Source organism: Palaemon carinicauda, chromosome 1, assembly GCF_036898095.1.
Source record: "Palaemon carinicauda isolate YSFRI2023 chromosome 1, ASM3689809v2, whole genome shotgun sequence".
Classification (NCBI taxonomy): domain Eukaryota; kingdom Metazoa; phylum Arthropoda; class Malacostraca; order Decapoda; family Palaemonidae; genus Palaemon; species Palaemon carinicauda.
The window spans coordinates 5,866,805-5,883,571 of NC_090725.1; the positions used below are offsets into that span (position 1 = coordinate 5,866,805).

The window sequence follows — 16,767 nt, forward strand, 5'->3', positions numbered from 1 at the left end:
ATTGTAAGAAGGACATCCCATATTCCAAGGCCTTTACAAAAGCCAAATTACAAACTAGGAAACATGATTATCTTCAGCAAACCCATTTAGACGGTTTGCCGAGACATTAAATTTTTTTAGATATGGGATTTTTGGAAATTGAGCAGTAATTACTTGGACTTGAGCTACCACAAACATCTTTACATAATAGATAACAATACCAATTCTCCAACAAATGCTAAGAGAACCCCTTCTTGTTATCTTGTGCAAAATAACAACTTTGTAGCTAAGAAATCTGCAATTTTTATTAAAAACAAAGGAAAAATACCATTGGGGTCTACACCTCCATAAGCATCAAGGTCCATCAAGAGAGTTTTACTTTCAAGAGATTGAAAAGCTAAACTACCTGGTTTTGCCCCAGTTAAACAGGAATGAGGAAGATCAAGTTTCTCATTACTCTAGTGTCAAACACATCAGCTGAAAGAGTTACCTTTTCCTTTGAGCAGTGAGTGACAGATAACTGGTCAAGTAAAGGAGGAACTGTTGCATCTACACCATAGAGTGCAGATTTAAGGGTACCCCACCACTTATGTTCCTGGGTTGTACCAGAAAGGGTTTCTTTTATGGTTGACTTTTCAGTTGAAGCATAAACTCTCTCGAGCTAAAGGTTTAAGCTGAATATGGTTATTCCAAGTCAAATTTAATCTGTTACCCTTCCAAAGATGATAGGCATTCTGCTTCTCCAAATAAGCACATCTACAATCATCACTAAAGCAGGATTTATATTTTCACTTGGTACCTTAGCACACAAAAGGGATATGCCTACCAATTATGATGACTAGATTCTCATTCGAAGGAACAACACTATTATTAAATTCAAGACCAAAAGATCACTCAAAATGCCATTCCATCTAATGTTCAAACCATTTCAGTATTTTTTAGGTTATGTTTTTCCACCTCTTGGTACCACATCCATGGAGCTTCTTTATTCGTAATGTGTCCATACCAACTTCTTACCATAAAACTAAGCATTATGTTTTGACACTTCATTATCCTTGTAAGTAGTTATTTCTTTAGTTTTTACTCTGTTTACTATTGGGTTTATGTTACTTTTCTTTAATCTAGCAGTCTCTTTCCCCATCACTCATACAATCCACCAATCTCTTTCCCCTTCATTCATGTAATTTAGCAATCTCTTTCCCCTTCATTCATGCAATTTAGCAATCTCTTTTTCTTCATTCATGTAATCTAGCAAACTCTTTCCCCTTCATTCATGCAATGTAGCAAACTCTTTCCCCTTCTTTCATTCAATTTAGCAATCTCTTTTCCTTCATTCATGTAATCTAGCAATGTTTCCCCCTTCATTCATGCAATGTAGCAATCTCTTTTCCTTCATTCATGCAATATAGCAAACTCTTTCCCCTTCATTCATTCAATTTAACAATCTCTTTTCCTTCATTCATGTAATCTAGCAATCTTTCCCCCTTCATTCATGCAATCTAGCAATCTTTTTCCGCGTTCATTCATGCAAAGTAGAAATCTCTTTCCCGGTCATTCATACAATCTAGCAATCTCTTTCCCCTTCATTCGTGCAATCTAGCAGAGTCTTTTCCCATCATTCTTGCAATCTAGCCATCTTTTTCCCCTTTCATTCATGCAATCTAGAAATCTCTTTCCCCTTCATTCATACAGTCTAGCAATCTCTTTCCCCTTCATTCATGCAATCTAACAGTCTTTTTCCCCATCATTCATACAATCTAGATATCTCTTTCCCCTTCATTCATGCAATCTAACAGTCTTTTTCCCCATCATTCATACAATCTAGATATCTCTTTCCCCTTCATTCATGCAATCTAGCAGTCTTTTCCCATCATTCGTGCAATCTAGCCATCTTTTTCCCCTTTCATTCATGCAATCTAGAAATCTCTTTCCCCTTCATTCATACAATCTAGATATCTCTTTCCCCTTCATTCATGCAATCTGGCAATCTCTTTCCCCTTCATTCATGCAAATTAGTAATCTCTTTCCCCATCATTCATGCAATCTAGCAATCTTTTTCCCCTTTAATTCATGCAATCTAGAAATCTCTTTCCCCTTCATTCACACAGTCTAGCAATCTCTCTCCCCTTCATTCACAATCATGCAATCTAGAAATCTCTTTCCCTTCATTCATGCAATCTCTTTCCCTCATCATTCATGCAATCTCTTTCCCTCATCATTCATGCAATCTAACAATCTTTTTCCCCTTTAATTCATGCAGTCTAGCAATCTCTTTCCCCATCATTCATGCAATCTGGCAATCTTTTTCCCTTTTCATTCATGCAATCTAGAAATCTCTTTCCCCATCATTCATGCAATCTAGCAATCTTTTTCCCTTTTCATTCATGCAATCTAGAAATCTTTTTCCCCTTTAATTCATGCATTCTAGCAATCTCTTTCCCCGACATTCATGCAATCTAGCAATCTTTTTCCCTTTTCATTCATGCAATCTAGCAATCTTTTTCCCCATCATTCATGCAATCTAGCAATCTTTTTCCCCTTTAATTCATGCATTCTAGCAATCTTTCCCCATCATTCATGCAATCTAGCAATCTTTTTCCCTTTTCATTCATGCAATCTAGCAATCTTTTTCCCCATCATTCATGCAATCTAGCAATCTTTTTCCCCTTTAATTCATGCATTCTAGCAATCTTTCCCCATCATTCATGCAATCTAGCAATCTTTTTCCCTTTTCATTCATGCAATCTAGAAATCTCTTTCCCCCTTCATTCATGCAATCCAGCAATCTCTTTCCTCTTCATTCATGCTGTTGTTGTCAATTAAGACTCAGCGTGTCTCCAAAGAAACTGTAACGTTCATCTTCTAATATATATTACTTCACCATAGCATGTTGCACATCTTTTCTTTTCCTTCTTCCTCCACATTTTGATCATCAAGAATCCCTTACTCTCTTTACAGTGTATTTTTGTCATTTGGATAATTTTTTGGTACTCTGTATCTGTTCCATTTGATTCATGGTATTTAGTTCACTTACTATTTTATTTGCTTTCTTTCTATTCTCTTTAAGCCTTTGCTCACATTGATCATTCCTATTTATTCCACCCTTTCATCTTTAAATACAGGTACTGTATTTCAACTTCCTTGGATTGTAATGTTAATACTTTCTTATGCAGTCTGCAGGTTCCTAAAGGGTTTTCTTCTCTCCTTTGTGTCTTTCTTCATTACTATGGCAAACAAATCTGATGTGATTGGTGCTGTCTCCTCTTTGGAGTCTTTGTTATGGTACAAAAATACCATTAGCTTAATTAATATCTGGTACTTTAGGACAGTATTGATATGAAAATTAATAGTTGAGGGGACCAGCTGCCATAATTTTTCATGAATAGTATTTTTGACTGAGAAAAATGAGTTACATCGTATAATAGGCCAAGCAGTTTCTTTGATTATCTTGATAAAACATGAAGATAGTTTTTTTTTTTTCATTATGACATTGTAACTACACCGTTTGACAGACAGCATTTGTATGGCCAAATTTGTGTACCTATAATAACTAAAATGTTTTTCCTCATACATCTGACAGATATACTCATCTAAAACAGGGTTACCAACCTTTACGAAATTACAATACAGCTCAACTGAGTTGTCTCGTACCTACGTGAGAGTAATTATCACTTCATGTACTGGTGTGAACAGTCATTCAGCAAGTTTTTATAAGTGTCTGGTTTTTTAATAGTTTCAGTAAACCCTTTTACCCCCAGGCTATTTGGAACTTTCCAGCCCTTAACCCCCAGGGGTTATTTTTTTTCAAGCACATTTTGCAGTATATTTTTTAAAAATTGCTCTAACAGCCTTAATGTTCATCATAGAGAGGTCAGGTTGGTCTCATTCTCTTGGAAAATGCCTGAAGTTTCTCAAAAAATTATGAAAAAAAATATAAATAGCAGTTTTTTGCAAGGACATACCGGTACGTCCATGGGGGTAAAGGGATGAACTTTGTGAAACATACCAGTACGTTCTTTGGGGGTAAAAGGGTTAACATACCAAAAGCAATAAACACACCAAATAACAGAAGTCTTCATTTAGCATGAAAAGGAAAAAAGAGAATCTAACTCCAATGCATCATGTCATACCTGGGCGGATTATCAGCTGATTCACCGCTAAAGGGGTTGAAACCCAGGAGCCATGATGCAAGAATCAGCAGTGGAAGAGGTGGAATATATAACCAAGTTAGAATTACGCAATAGTTATGATAATTTTGATGTTATCCTTATTTTTTGAAGAGGGAAACTAAAATTACATTAACAATCTTTGGACACTCATTACTTAAATGTCATTACTTGAATGCTTACTTTGTCTCGTATAACTTATTTGATTTCCATTATTTATTATGTTATTCTAAAGTTAAATATATCATTACAAGGAGGAGAAAATATATATTTTTTTAATTGGTTTTTGTGAACAAATTTTCCATTTAAAAACATCATAGAAAAAAAAAAAGACTAAAAAAGTTTAAATTCTGTTTGGACAAAAAATGTATGCATAACATAATTATCATCTTATGATATTTACAATAATTGATATAATATTTTCAACGATAAAAGTTTTTAAAAGTTCAAAATATCACATTTTATGAGAAAAAATAAAAGTATTGGTCCGAATGATGTAGAATTTTATTGAATAAAAAATACATCTAAAACTTGTGAAAATTTATGAATTCTGAAGCAAATTCTATTACATGGCAACTGGTTCCCTTAAGTGGATTTCATTTAGTGTTTTGAATTAAGCTTTGTATGATCAATATTAGATGATTTTCCTTTTTTTCAGTTGGGAAAATAACATCCCCACGACACTTTCCAGAAGGTTTCTAGGTAAGTACACTACACTTAATCCTTTTACCATGTTGATCTCATTTCTGTAAGCTTAGAAAAATTTTCTATTGATAAATCAAGGAAAAGATGTACTTTTCTTTCTTTGTAGGAATTTATATTACTCTTGTTAATTGTTTAAAATCCATAAACTTTTGTGAGGATTATTATTATCATGATTATTTGCTAAGCTACAACCCTAGTTGGAAAAGCAGGATGTTATAAGTCCAAGGGCTCCAACAGGTAAGATAGCTCGGGGAGGAAAGGAAATAAGGAAAATCTACAAGAAGTTTAAGAACAATAATAACATTAGAATAAATATTTCATATATAAACTAAACAAGAGGAAGAGAAACAAGATAGAATAGTGTGCCCAAGTGTACCTTCATGCAAGAGAATTCTAACCCAAGACAATGGAAGACCATGGTACAGAGGATGGTTTGATTTTGGAGTGTCCTTCTCCTAGATGAGCTGCTTACCTTAGCTGAAGAGTCTCTTCTACCCTTAGCAAGAGAAAAGTTGCCAATGAACAATGGCAGTAATTATCCTCTTTAGAGAAGAAGAATTGTTTGGCAATTTCTGTGTTGTCAAGTGTATGAGGAAAGAGGAGAATGTGTTAAGACTAGGCCAGACTATTCTGTGTATGTTTAGGCAAAGACGAAATAAGGCGTAACCAGAGAGAGGGATCCAGTGTAGTACTGTCTGGCAAGTCAAAGGACACAATAACTCTAGCAGTAGTATCTCAATGGGCTGATGCCTTGGCCAACCTACTACCTGCCGAGTTATTTTTATATTCTCTTTATATAGATTAAATTTAATTTTTTCCAGCGTAAGATGGAAATATTAAGTAAATATGCATATAGATTTACTGTAGTGTTGTGGATTCACCACTTTATAAAAATCTTAATTTAGTTCATAGGATTAGCATCAGATAAACATTTAATTAAAGGTGATATGGAAGGAAAGGAAATGAAAAGTGAAAATTAACCAGTGTTTCAGAGCTGTGAATTTGTTACAAAATTCTTCTAAAGTAGACCGTTGAAGTAAATTAGTTTTGTGTTAAGGAACCATACCATGTATCATTTACTAAGTAGATTGTTCCTGATTCATAATTTTTGCATTGTGTTAACTGACGAATCCTCTCATCTACTCTCACAATTCAAGTACCATTTTATGTTTAAGCTTATTGTGATTGGTATATAGTTAAGAAATTTTTGTTACAATCAGTTTGGATAACTTTGTTAAGCACATATGGTTTCTGTTTTATAAGAATTTGTCAACACCAGCTGTCAGATTTATCCACCGAAAATGTTATATCACATGTATTTAATGCCTTCATTGATAGTGAGTCCTGTGCAGATGTAATTAAATGGAAACTGCATTTATTTCTACGTAAATACAAACCATCATCTTTTAGTTGGGGTTAGATTCTGGCGAAAGTAGGAAACGGTCAATGAAGAATTATCTAGATTCTGGCAGCTATTAGTAGCCAACGGTAGTAGAGATCTCTCTGCAAACAGCCTCCATTCTGGTTTTGGCCTTCGAGCTGCACTGACGTGTTCTTGACGCTCTCCAACTAGCCTGAAGTTTTTTCATTAATAATTCTTTTTCTCTTTGTAGTTTGAGTGTGAGACAGCAAAGCAACATGCAGACGTGTCCAGGGCTGTTGGATCGACACTGTGGTTCCTCTATGAGTGAGGTAGAGGTTCATCTTCACCTTGTGTAGAGGGCACCGCTGAACTTAGGACTCCCCTTGTGATGTGTGCAGTGGTTGTCCTCTCAAGTGAGTAAGATTTTGGAGTTGGAGGAAGAAGAGATCTAACCATGATCGTTCTCCCTCAGGTTCGTCCTTGAGGTCATAAAAAGTCTGCAAGATCCTGACTTCCGACCTTCAAAACTCACCACTGGCTATTCTTTGCTTAATTCTTCGGAGGACAATCCTAAGAAGACCGACGACCTTGCAACTGTAGAATATGTTCCCAAGGTGGTAGACCTCCCTTCTTCCCCTAGAGAAGCAAAGCTTGCTCCTGCCAAAGCTCTCCTATTATCAGATGAGAAACACCCTGGTACACTTGCGCCCTCTTCACCGCCCATGAGCGCTAACTCTTATAATAGAGATTTTGTCTGCATTTTCTACTTACTCTTCTAGGAGTGCTGTAAGTGATTTTTCTGGCTACAGCCGTGTTAAGCATGCAATCTTGGCGCATAGATCATCAAAATATGCTCCTATTGTCCTACGCGCCTGTGCCACGCATTTTGCTAAGCCTCCCAACAGCATGCAAGACAAAATCATGCCACCAACAAAAGTATAGTATGAAACAGTAACACATCACCAACCTGCAGAAGTGCACCATCACAGTGCACATAAACCAGAGGTGCGCGAGAGCCCTGATTTCCACAATAAAAACAATTTACCAAGCAGCCTGCGAATCTAAGACAAATTAACCAGAGTGAGGACTTGAAACGCGTCATCCATGAGCGGGTGATACACGGGCGGTCCTTTAGCGTATGATCAATTTCCCGTTCTCCCGCAGAAGCAGACACCCCCACGTCAGATGATCATCTACTTCCTTTTCTCTCTTTTCCAAAAGTATACCTGATCTTAGGTACACACGCAAACCTAAGCTCCTTCAAAACTTCTCGTCTTTTCTCTGTAAAGTGCTGAGGGAGTTTTGCACCCTACAGACTCAATGTTGGTGGCTTGGATGTGTTCAAAGTTTAGGATGGCATCAATGACCTTAGATATCAGGAAGCCAGAAAACTCAATTAATTAGTCAAAATTTAGGAGGAGTAGAGACTCTCCCCTATTGACCCTTTTATTTATTTTTTTTTCCCAATAGGATAGCCAACCCTGAGCACTTGATTGAGGCCTTTTATAATCGTATCCTATCTCAAGCAAGAGGTACCAAAAAATGTGTCCAATTTCAGACTCCTCAGATGAGACATTGCCGTCTCTCTCCGCAGATCATTTTTCTCCTCTCTGTCTCCCTTTTCCAAAGGAGAGAAAACCAAGGAAAAGAAGGACATCGCTTCCAGGCGGAAGAATAGACAGGCGTCACCTGCAAGAGACCTCCTTGGAGACTCGCATTCAGCCAACTCCACTGAAGAAGTCAAAACTTGTTTGCCCAAAACCTGTCCATGCTTCCCGTACCTGTCATGGTCCTGGGGCCCTTGGAGTTTTCCCGTATTTCCTCTAATAAACCTGAAGGGGAATCATCTCTCATGAGGGTTTTGGGTCTCATCAGAAAACTTAATAAATTGGGTGATCTGGAATGCAGACCTCCATTGATTCTTTTTTCAGGGAGCAACATAACTCGAAGCAACACCTCGAGTTACCTTGGTCAGGACAAATGGAGAAGACTATTAAACTACTGTGCAGTATTCAGAAGTTGGAGACACAAGTCTCCACAACCAAAGACTCCCTGAGAGTGGCTCGATCCTTTAATGTAATTCCTCCTGTTTTTTTATTTGAAACAAAGGAGGCTCTCTGTGACAAAGGGAGCCCATCCTTCCCCTCTCCCCTTAGACCTTGAGGTAGCTACCCTGACTCTGGGGACGTCAGCAGACAGGCTCGCACAGCAACCATCAGTTTTCTCGACCTCAAAGGCCATGAACGCGAATGGCAAAAGCAATGTCAGCTTCTCAGACTTCCTCTTGGATTGACCACAGGTCTGAAACGCTCTCATATTTTGCGGTATCTGAGAGACTTGTGAATACTAAGATAGGCAAACAATATAAAGAGCTTGTCCTTCCGGTAACAAAGGTGGTGTATATTTTAGTACACCAGTGATCACCTAGGTACTGAAATGCCGAGAAGTAGTAGTCAAAAAATATGTCAAACATTTGATCTTGAGGGACTTTGTCTTTGAGAAATACCCCATGGCTGTAATACAGTGCCTCCCTCTTTCCACTTGAAGAGGTGCATATAGTAAGCTTCCTTCTTCAAGAGAGCTGCCATCTTCAAGTAGCCTCCTACAAAGCCTGCTAAATACAAGAACTCGCCTCCATGGAAGCCACTGGCGAGATTTAGACAGTGACAACGGCCCTCTCCCATACATTTGATTGAATGAGCAGGGTCAGCCCTTTCGCCGCAGACAATATTACGGCAGAAGTAGTGGTAAAAAAATATGTCAAACATTTGACCTTGAGGGACTTTATGTCTTTGAGAAATACCCCATGGCTAATACAGTGCTCCCTCTATCCACTTGAAGAGGTGCAGGTAGTAGTAGAGACGTGTGTGAAAGCTAGTCAAGCTTCCTTCTTCAAGAGAGCTGCCATCTTCAAGTAGCCGCCTACGATGCCTGCTAAATACAAGAACTCGCCTCCATGGCAGCCACAGGCGAGAGTGAGACAGTGACAACGGCCCTCTCCCATACATTTGATTGAATGAGCATGGTCAGCCCTTTCGCCGCAGACAATCTTACTGCAGAAGATGACCATGTTAGAGTTGGCAATCCCCTCATGTCACCCCTTGGGGGGGTGGCGATGCCTGTTGAGTCAGTGGATGAGGTGGCAATTCCATGGGGCAGAGCCTTTGACTGTAGAGGTCCTTCGCTTTGGATACCACTTCCCGTTCACCAACTCTCACCTTCTCACTTTAGCTTCATCAAAGACCTACTCCTTCGGGATCAGGCTAAAAATATGATGGGCAAGAAAGCCAGCAAGGAGGTCGACGACTCGTCTCCAGGATTTTACAGCATCCTATTTCTATTCCAGATTTCTGGAGGTTGGAAATCAGTCATGGTCTTGTCCCTTGAACGACTTTGCTCTGTAAACGAAGTTCAAGAAGGAGACCTCCAACACTGTCCTCCAGGCAATAAGATGGAATGACTTCTTAGAGTCCATAGACCTAAAGGATGCTTATTTCCAAATTCCAGTCCAATTGAAAAAGAAATCCATTCAATTCATATTGGGAACGAGAAGATTCCAGTTTCAAGTTCTCTGTTTTGGCCTGTTCTCAGCCCCTCAAGTGTTCACACTGGTATCAGCCTGGGCACACGTAATAGGAATAAGATTTCTCCAGTGTATTGACAACAAGGACCTTTTTCTTATGTTTTTTCAGGATCTGGGGATCCTTATAAATCTCAAGAAGTCTGTTCTCGTCCCATGTCAACAATGTCTACTTGGGGATGAGGGTAGACAGAGTCCAAGTTAAAGTCCTTCCATCACAAGATAAGCTGCAGAAGTTGAAAAAAAAGGCAACAAGTTTCTTGACACACAAGTCCCTCACAGCCAGGCAGTAGCAAAAACTGCTAGAACATATGTCTTCGTTCCGTGCAATGGGCTGTGAAGACAAGCTGGTGTCAGAGGTCCAATCCTCTGTACATACTTGTGAAGGTGACACAGGATAAACAATATAAGCAAGGCAATCAAGTACAAAACAAGATTTAGAGTGGATTTTATGACAAACTCATTTACTACCTATGACAACTAATTTTGTCAATATCATGAATAAGGGTGTGATGAATATCAGACACCAGTTCACATTTAGTAAAAATTATCATAACACTAAAGATTTGAATAAAATAGTTGCAAAAGTTATGAAGTACAGTATACAGTAGGTCATATTTTTATGCCATAATATCATTGCAGTATAAACCTATCATGTACAGTATAAGTGTCATTGCTTGATCAGATATAGAAAAATTATGCCTTTCTGGCAGCATTTAGAAATATAAAAGTATGAAAGATTCTAAACATTAGTCTCCATTGAGACTAATGGTTGGTTTGAAGGATTGGTCTTAAATGAAGGGTGAAATTTTAAGTAACATCAAACAATCAAATGGTTTAGTTAGTTTGCAGTTAGGGATAGTAAGCATACCATAAAGAATAATTTTTACTACTTGGTAGGCATTAGATTACTTTTTGGACTGATCAAGGAAACCTTGGTACAGAAAGTCTCAATTTACAAAATTAATAGATTGCAAGATGTTTTTAAGTTAAATTTTGTTAAATTTTCCCCCTGGGTAGGCTTTACCTAGCTCACATGCCTACGATTTTCAGCTGCAAAAGTCAACAAATAGTCCCCTTTCTTATTGCAAGTGTCGTCTTGCGTACTGCACTAAATTTATATAAGAGGAAATGTCTAATTGGTGTGAGGCCTCTGGTTATGATTTATCTCGCCCCAGTAATATACCGACACCTTATATAGGTGAGCGAGCTGGGTTCAACCTGGCATTCCTATGCAATTTTTCTCTGGTAATATATAGCAGTTATATTCCTTAGAAATGGTGCTTAAGGAGCATTTCACTGGGCGGCACAGGTCTCTCGCCCAGAAATAGATTTTTCCTTCGTCAAAATCCTTTATTAAGAGCTTTTGATGTATGTGAGATTTATGATTTCAGTGGGATTTGTATTTACCTTTGGTAAGGAATATCCACATATTTTTACATCAAAATTTAACTGCATTATAACTATACCCAAAGAAAGAAAAATTAATCTTTTTATATTCAATTTGCACAAATTCATAGTCAAAGAGGCATTTTATTTCTTTTTCAGATACCGTGAGAATGTGAAGAGTGGCATTATACTTGATGTGAAACTTAATCTGTCCTCGTCTCAAAATGAAGTGGTGCACTGCTAATGTCAAACTTGGGATTTCAGTAACACCTAATATTGGTTTTGGAGTCTATAAGTGATTTTGATTCTCCTAAAACTGCAGTGTTTGAGAATTGTTTATTAACCCCCTATGGTTCAGTAGACTTTGATAGTATTTGAAAGCTTCCCATCATTGGTTGTATAATTTTGCTCGTTACAGTCTAGTGGTGAAACATTTTCCATAATGTTAGTAAATTGTCTATCACTGTTTATTTTGTAATTTTTATTTGCAAATCAGTTATCCTTATTTCTAATTGATAAGTCAGTGTCTTACCTTTTCAAGAACATTGATATGTACAGTACATAGAATTATTTATCAGTACCCAGTACTATTTTTAGCTTATCATTTGCAGATAGTAAATAGTGACCTACTTTCTTTGGATTCCAAATTTACAGCCTTGAAGATATACAAGAACAATGAAAATCTATAAACTGATTTTTAATGTTTCCTTATGTACAATATATATACCAGTATTGTTTTGTATCCCTAAATGAATTTTTTTTATTAAAACTGTAATGTGGACACTAGATGTAGAGCATTGGCAGAAAAGTACAGTATACTGGATAAAAAGAAAAGCATTTATTCTTTATAAACATTTTAGATTTGTAATATCCTTGGGTAATTAAAAAAAAAAGGTTAAACAGTATACAGTGTCACTACCACTAGGTTACCATGCTTCCCCACGTTTGAGAAGTCAAACTGAAACTGATGAAATGGTTCATGGGTGCTAGAATACCTTTTACATTTTATAAGACATACTTTATAAGAATGAGTCTGGAATAAACACATTGCATCCTCAATTGTGGCTTAACACAACAGTGGTCTGTGCCTTTCTCTCAGCCATTTCTCTGTCAGAATTAGGGAAGGAGTGGGTGCTTTACCACTGAATTACCTCCAACATTAATAATTAGGCAAGTTTTTTTATCAAGTGTCCTAGATCATCAAGAGAAATATCATTGTATAGTTTATTGTTGGGGAACTTTTAAACTGGTAGTTTATTAGTTGTAACGTTGGAGTTATTTTCATAGACACTGTTTTGGATACTGTAAATAAACGTGATAAATTCTAGTCCTATGAAAGACTTTCATGATTTTTTTACTTTAGATTATATTTTGACCTTTATTCATAAAATGAAAAGAGGATGTTGCAAATTTTACTAAAAGTTTTATAACATTCCAAAATTTAGCTAAAGTAATTTAAAAAATATTATATATCCATTGTTATGGATATGCTAGAGGTATGGTATTTTTTCTTTGATGTATGTATTTACAGTATATTATTTGTACACTTGTAATTCTAGCTGCTGCTGCTGACTTTTTAATCTGTGTCTATCCTTTTATTAAAAGGGGTTATAGAACTTAAAAACACTTTTTTGCTCTGAGAAACTTGTTGTTCTAACCCTTGAAGGATGTCTTCATTCCATTTTAGTCACTGAAAATTACTATTATTTTCCTATACAGTACATACTTCTTTTCAAGTTGCAGTGGTGAATATGAAGTGTTGTATATATTCATTTCATACACTGAAAACTGGAAAAAAATTGTTTTGTAGAATCTGGAAATTAAAATATGCTAAATAATGATACTGATTGAGAATTTTTTTTCTTGATGACTGGCCATGTTGCAAGGAATGTATATACAGAAATGGTAACTTAATGTTTATATTTGATTTATCATATAAGTATGTTTTCGTGCCTGTGTTAGGCCTGTAGCCTAAAGTTTATATTTAATTATTAGTTCATCATTTAAATTTGTCAATTTGTGACTGTATATTTTAATGTTAATGCAAATTTCCTGCCACTTTTCAAACAATTCTTTAAGGTTGTTCTCTTAGTGCAGATTTGCTATGGTAAAATTTGTATATTTTTTAAAAGGTATTAATTGTGCACTCTATTCATTATGTTAGAGCCACTTTATATGCCTTAAATAAGCTTTTCTATTCCCAATGGTCACAACTGCTAAATCAAGAGACCTAATAGATTATGGAAACAAATAAATTAAATTAGTTTGTGAATTATGTAAATGCATTATCTTTGTTTCCATGTAAATTGAAAATGTCTGCTGCTCCTCATACCTCAAAGTCAGATACCCCTTTTGCTCTTAGTTATTTTTTATGTTTATTTGATTTTTGGTTTATTTTATGATATGAAATTGAATCCGTACAAAGGTTTTAAGCAAACCTGAAGTTATTGAATCTCCGTTTCATTTTTGTATATATATATATTTTGTATATTTTAAAGTTGATTGTCAAATTTTGGTGGAATGGTGTTACAGTTTTTATAACCCATGTTCAAAGCATAGTTAAAAGCACCACTGATATCTTAAGAGGGTCATATAAATATAGTTCAGCGGGTAATTGATGCATATTAAAGTATTCTATTATTCAGATATCACTTTTGTCAGTTTCATAATAAAATTGAAAGAAAGGTTATGTTGTGTTTTCCTGGGGATATTTTCATGAGGCATATTGGAAGAATTTGTTCCCAAATAAGTGAAAGTGGATGGAAGTTGTAAAAGTAAAAAAATAAATCTGATAGTAAATTAACAAATGATGGAACAGTGTCATGTAGAAACTAATGCAGCTTGGTCCAGAAATGGCTATGGAATAACTACTTAATACCATCCAAAGTGTAGCGCAGGAGGCAGTGGTATCCTTATACGGATTGATTTAACTAATTTGTTAATGCTAAAGTTTATGAGATTTTAAGTTCTGCTTTAAATTACAGTAATGGAAATCTTTTGGAATTGACATCTTGTTACTCATATCATACCAGATCTAATAGAATAGAAAAGGAATGGCAAATAAAAAAAAATAACCTACTTCTTGAAGTGAAAGAGATCATGGAAACAGTAAATGTAAATACTAAGAGAATTCTAAAACTTGGCGGTACAATATATCAATCTTTATTGCACAACTTATAAATATAAAAGATTTCAGAAGTAATTTTTATTTTTCCTTGCTATACAAACCTGAGTTGGAACAGCCACTGAATCCCTTAATAAGGTAGTTAATGACAAACGTTGTGCACAGGTGAGTAGCCCTACCCACCCACTTGTAAGTCTCTCCTCACTCTTGACCTTTGACTCAGTACTGACTCGGTTTTGTATAGCCAGAAAAAATAGAAATACCTTTAAAGTTTATTTGTGTCTACACATATACAATCCTTTCGACCTTTAAAATTGTGAGAATCATTGATTGGTGGGTCGTAAGTTCCCCAAGAAATTAACTGGTTGGTTCTTTTTCATCCATGAAATTGTCAGTCTGCCTGGTCCCGTACAGGAGCAAAGAACATTACTGCAGCAACTGCATATCTGTCCATCATAGGGATGAATAGACTGATAGGGCCTAGCCTTTACAAGATAAGGACATAATCAAAGGAGTTATCCCTTCCCCTGGAGGGGATAGTTATCCGGAATAAAGTACTTATCATCTGATAATGAAAGGTTGGTATATATTCCACCAACCTACCCTTTGACTAGGGAGGATGGGTGAGATACTATTCTGAAGAATGGAGCTCAGAAGTATAGCTAACTACCATCAAGTCAAATCCAACATGTATTGGTTCATCCCCGAGAGAGGGGAAGAAGAGTCAGTCATTCTTCCATTCATTCCAGACTTGCATTTACAAGTTACTATGAACGAGATGCTGGTCTCGTTACTATAGCAACCACCAAAGGATAAAAAACAAGTGTCGGGAGACTTGTGGGTATACTCACACAGTTGAAAGACCATTTGCACACCAAAGCCTTCAACGCTTGACCAACTTGAGATGCCTCTTAAAGACTAAGGTGGCCCCTATACCCCTAACTTCAAGATCTCTGGTCCTAGCTGGTATCTTGACCCTTTCAGCTGTTGAGGCATATGCAATACATCTAGTCTCAAGAAGCCAGAAAGAGATTGTTTCTGGACACTTCTTTCTTGGTTCCGCCTGTGTTAATGAAGAATTGCTGACATTCATTCCTGAGATGTCGGGTCATCTTCAGATAGCACCATAGAACTCTCACAGGTTACAAAAGCATCTCCTCCCGATTGATCCCGACACTTCAAGTAGAGATGAGATGGAGAAGGTCGTGAACCAAAGGGTTCTAGGTCTTAGCCATGAACTCTGGCAAAAAACCTCCTTCCACCCTTCAGTATGGGTCATTAATAAGAGACCATACAACTCTCCTATTCAATTTGCTAATGCTAAGGCTAGCAAAAGACAGTCCTGAGAGTTAGATTTCTGTTTGGTGACCTCAAAGCCTCATTTGGGGTATGCATACGAGCCTTGAGAACCAGATTGATGTCCCACTCAAAGGGCTTGAGGCTCTTGGGTCAAGGTGGACAAGACTACTCAAAGCTCCTCAGGAACATAGAAAACTCCAACGAGATGTCTATTATTATTATTATTATTATTACTACTTACTAAGCTACAACACTAGTTGGAAAAGCAGGATGCTATAAACCCAAGGGCCACAACAGGAAAAATAGCTCAGTGAGGAAAGGGAATCAAGGAATAAATTACGAGAGAAGTTTAAGAACAATAGAAAAAATTAAAACAAATCTATCATATATAAACTATAAAATCATAAAAATAACAAGAGGAGAAGAAATAAGCCAGAATAGTATGCTCAAGTGTACCCTCAAGCAAGAGCACTCTACCCCAAGACAGTGGAAGACTATGGAACAGAGGCTATGGCACTATCCAAGACTAGAGAACAATGGTTTGATTTTTGTGTGTCCCTCTCCTAGAAGAGCCTCTTGCCACAGCTAAAAAGTCTCTTCTATCCAAGAGGAAAGTACCCTCTGAACAACTACAGTGCAGTAGTTAACCCCTGGAACAGAATAGAATTTTTTGGTAATTTCAGTGTTGTCATGTGTATGAGGACAGGAAAATGTTAGAAAAATAGGCCAGACTACTCGGTGTATGTGTAGGCAAAGAAAGAATGAGACATACTAGAGAGAGGGATCCAATGTAATACTGTATGGTCAGTCAAAGGACCCAATAACTCGCTAGAAATAGTATCACAACGGGTGGCTGGTACCCTGGCCAACCTACTACTGGCCTACATACCCTTCAGTTGAAAGACCATACTCCAGACTGAGCAGTAGCCTTTGACAGCTGCAACTGAGTGGAGCTTATCTCGTCAAAGGAAGAGGAGGAAATCCGCTATCTGTGCTAGAGATGCTCCAACCAGAGAAGTATCCCTTCGCACAAGATGGCACACCTACCCTGGTAGACAGCTGCAGAGGATCATTGCAGTTAGCCAGATATCTTTGCAGTGCCTCACAAAATGTCTTTCACTCAGATGAGATGCTGGATAGTCTAATCGTGAGGTTCCAGTGA

The 16,767-nt window shown here is 37.0% G+C and overlaps 1 protein-coding gene across 2 annotated transcripts in view; it reads left to right on the forward strand.

Annotated features, from left to right (window-relative positions):
• Nucleotides 1-13,871, forward strand: part of Brms1 (breast cancer metastasis-suppressor 1-like protein) — a 66,386-nt gene extending 52,515 nt beyond the window's left edge. For both annotated transcript variants that reach the window (XM_068379720.1, XM_068379727.1), the window contains exons 6-7: nt 4,804-4,847; nt 11,342-13,871. In XM_068379720.1, the coding sequence (XP_068235821.1) occupies nt 4,804-4,847 (44 nt within the window). In that variant the 3' untranslated portion in view covers nt 11,342-13,871. The remainder of the gene's footprint in view (nt 1-4,803; nt 4,848-11,341) is intronic.
• The last annotated feature ends 2,896 nt before the right edge of the window (nt 13,872-16,767 follow it).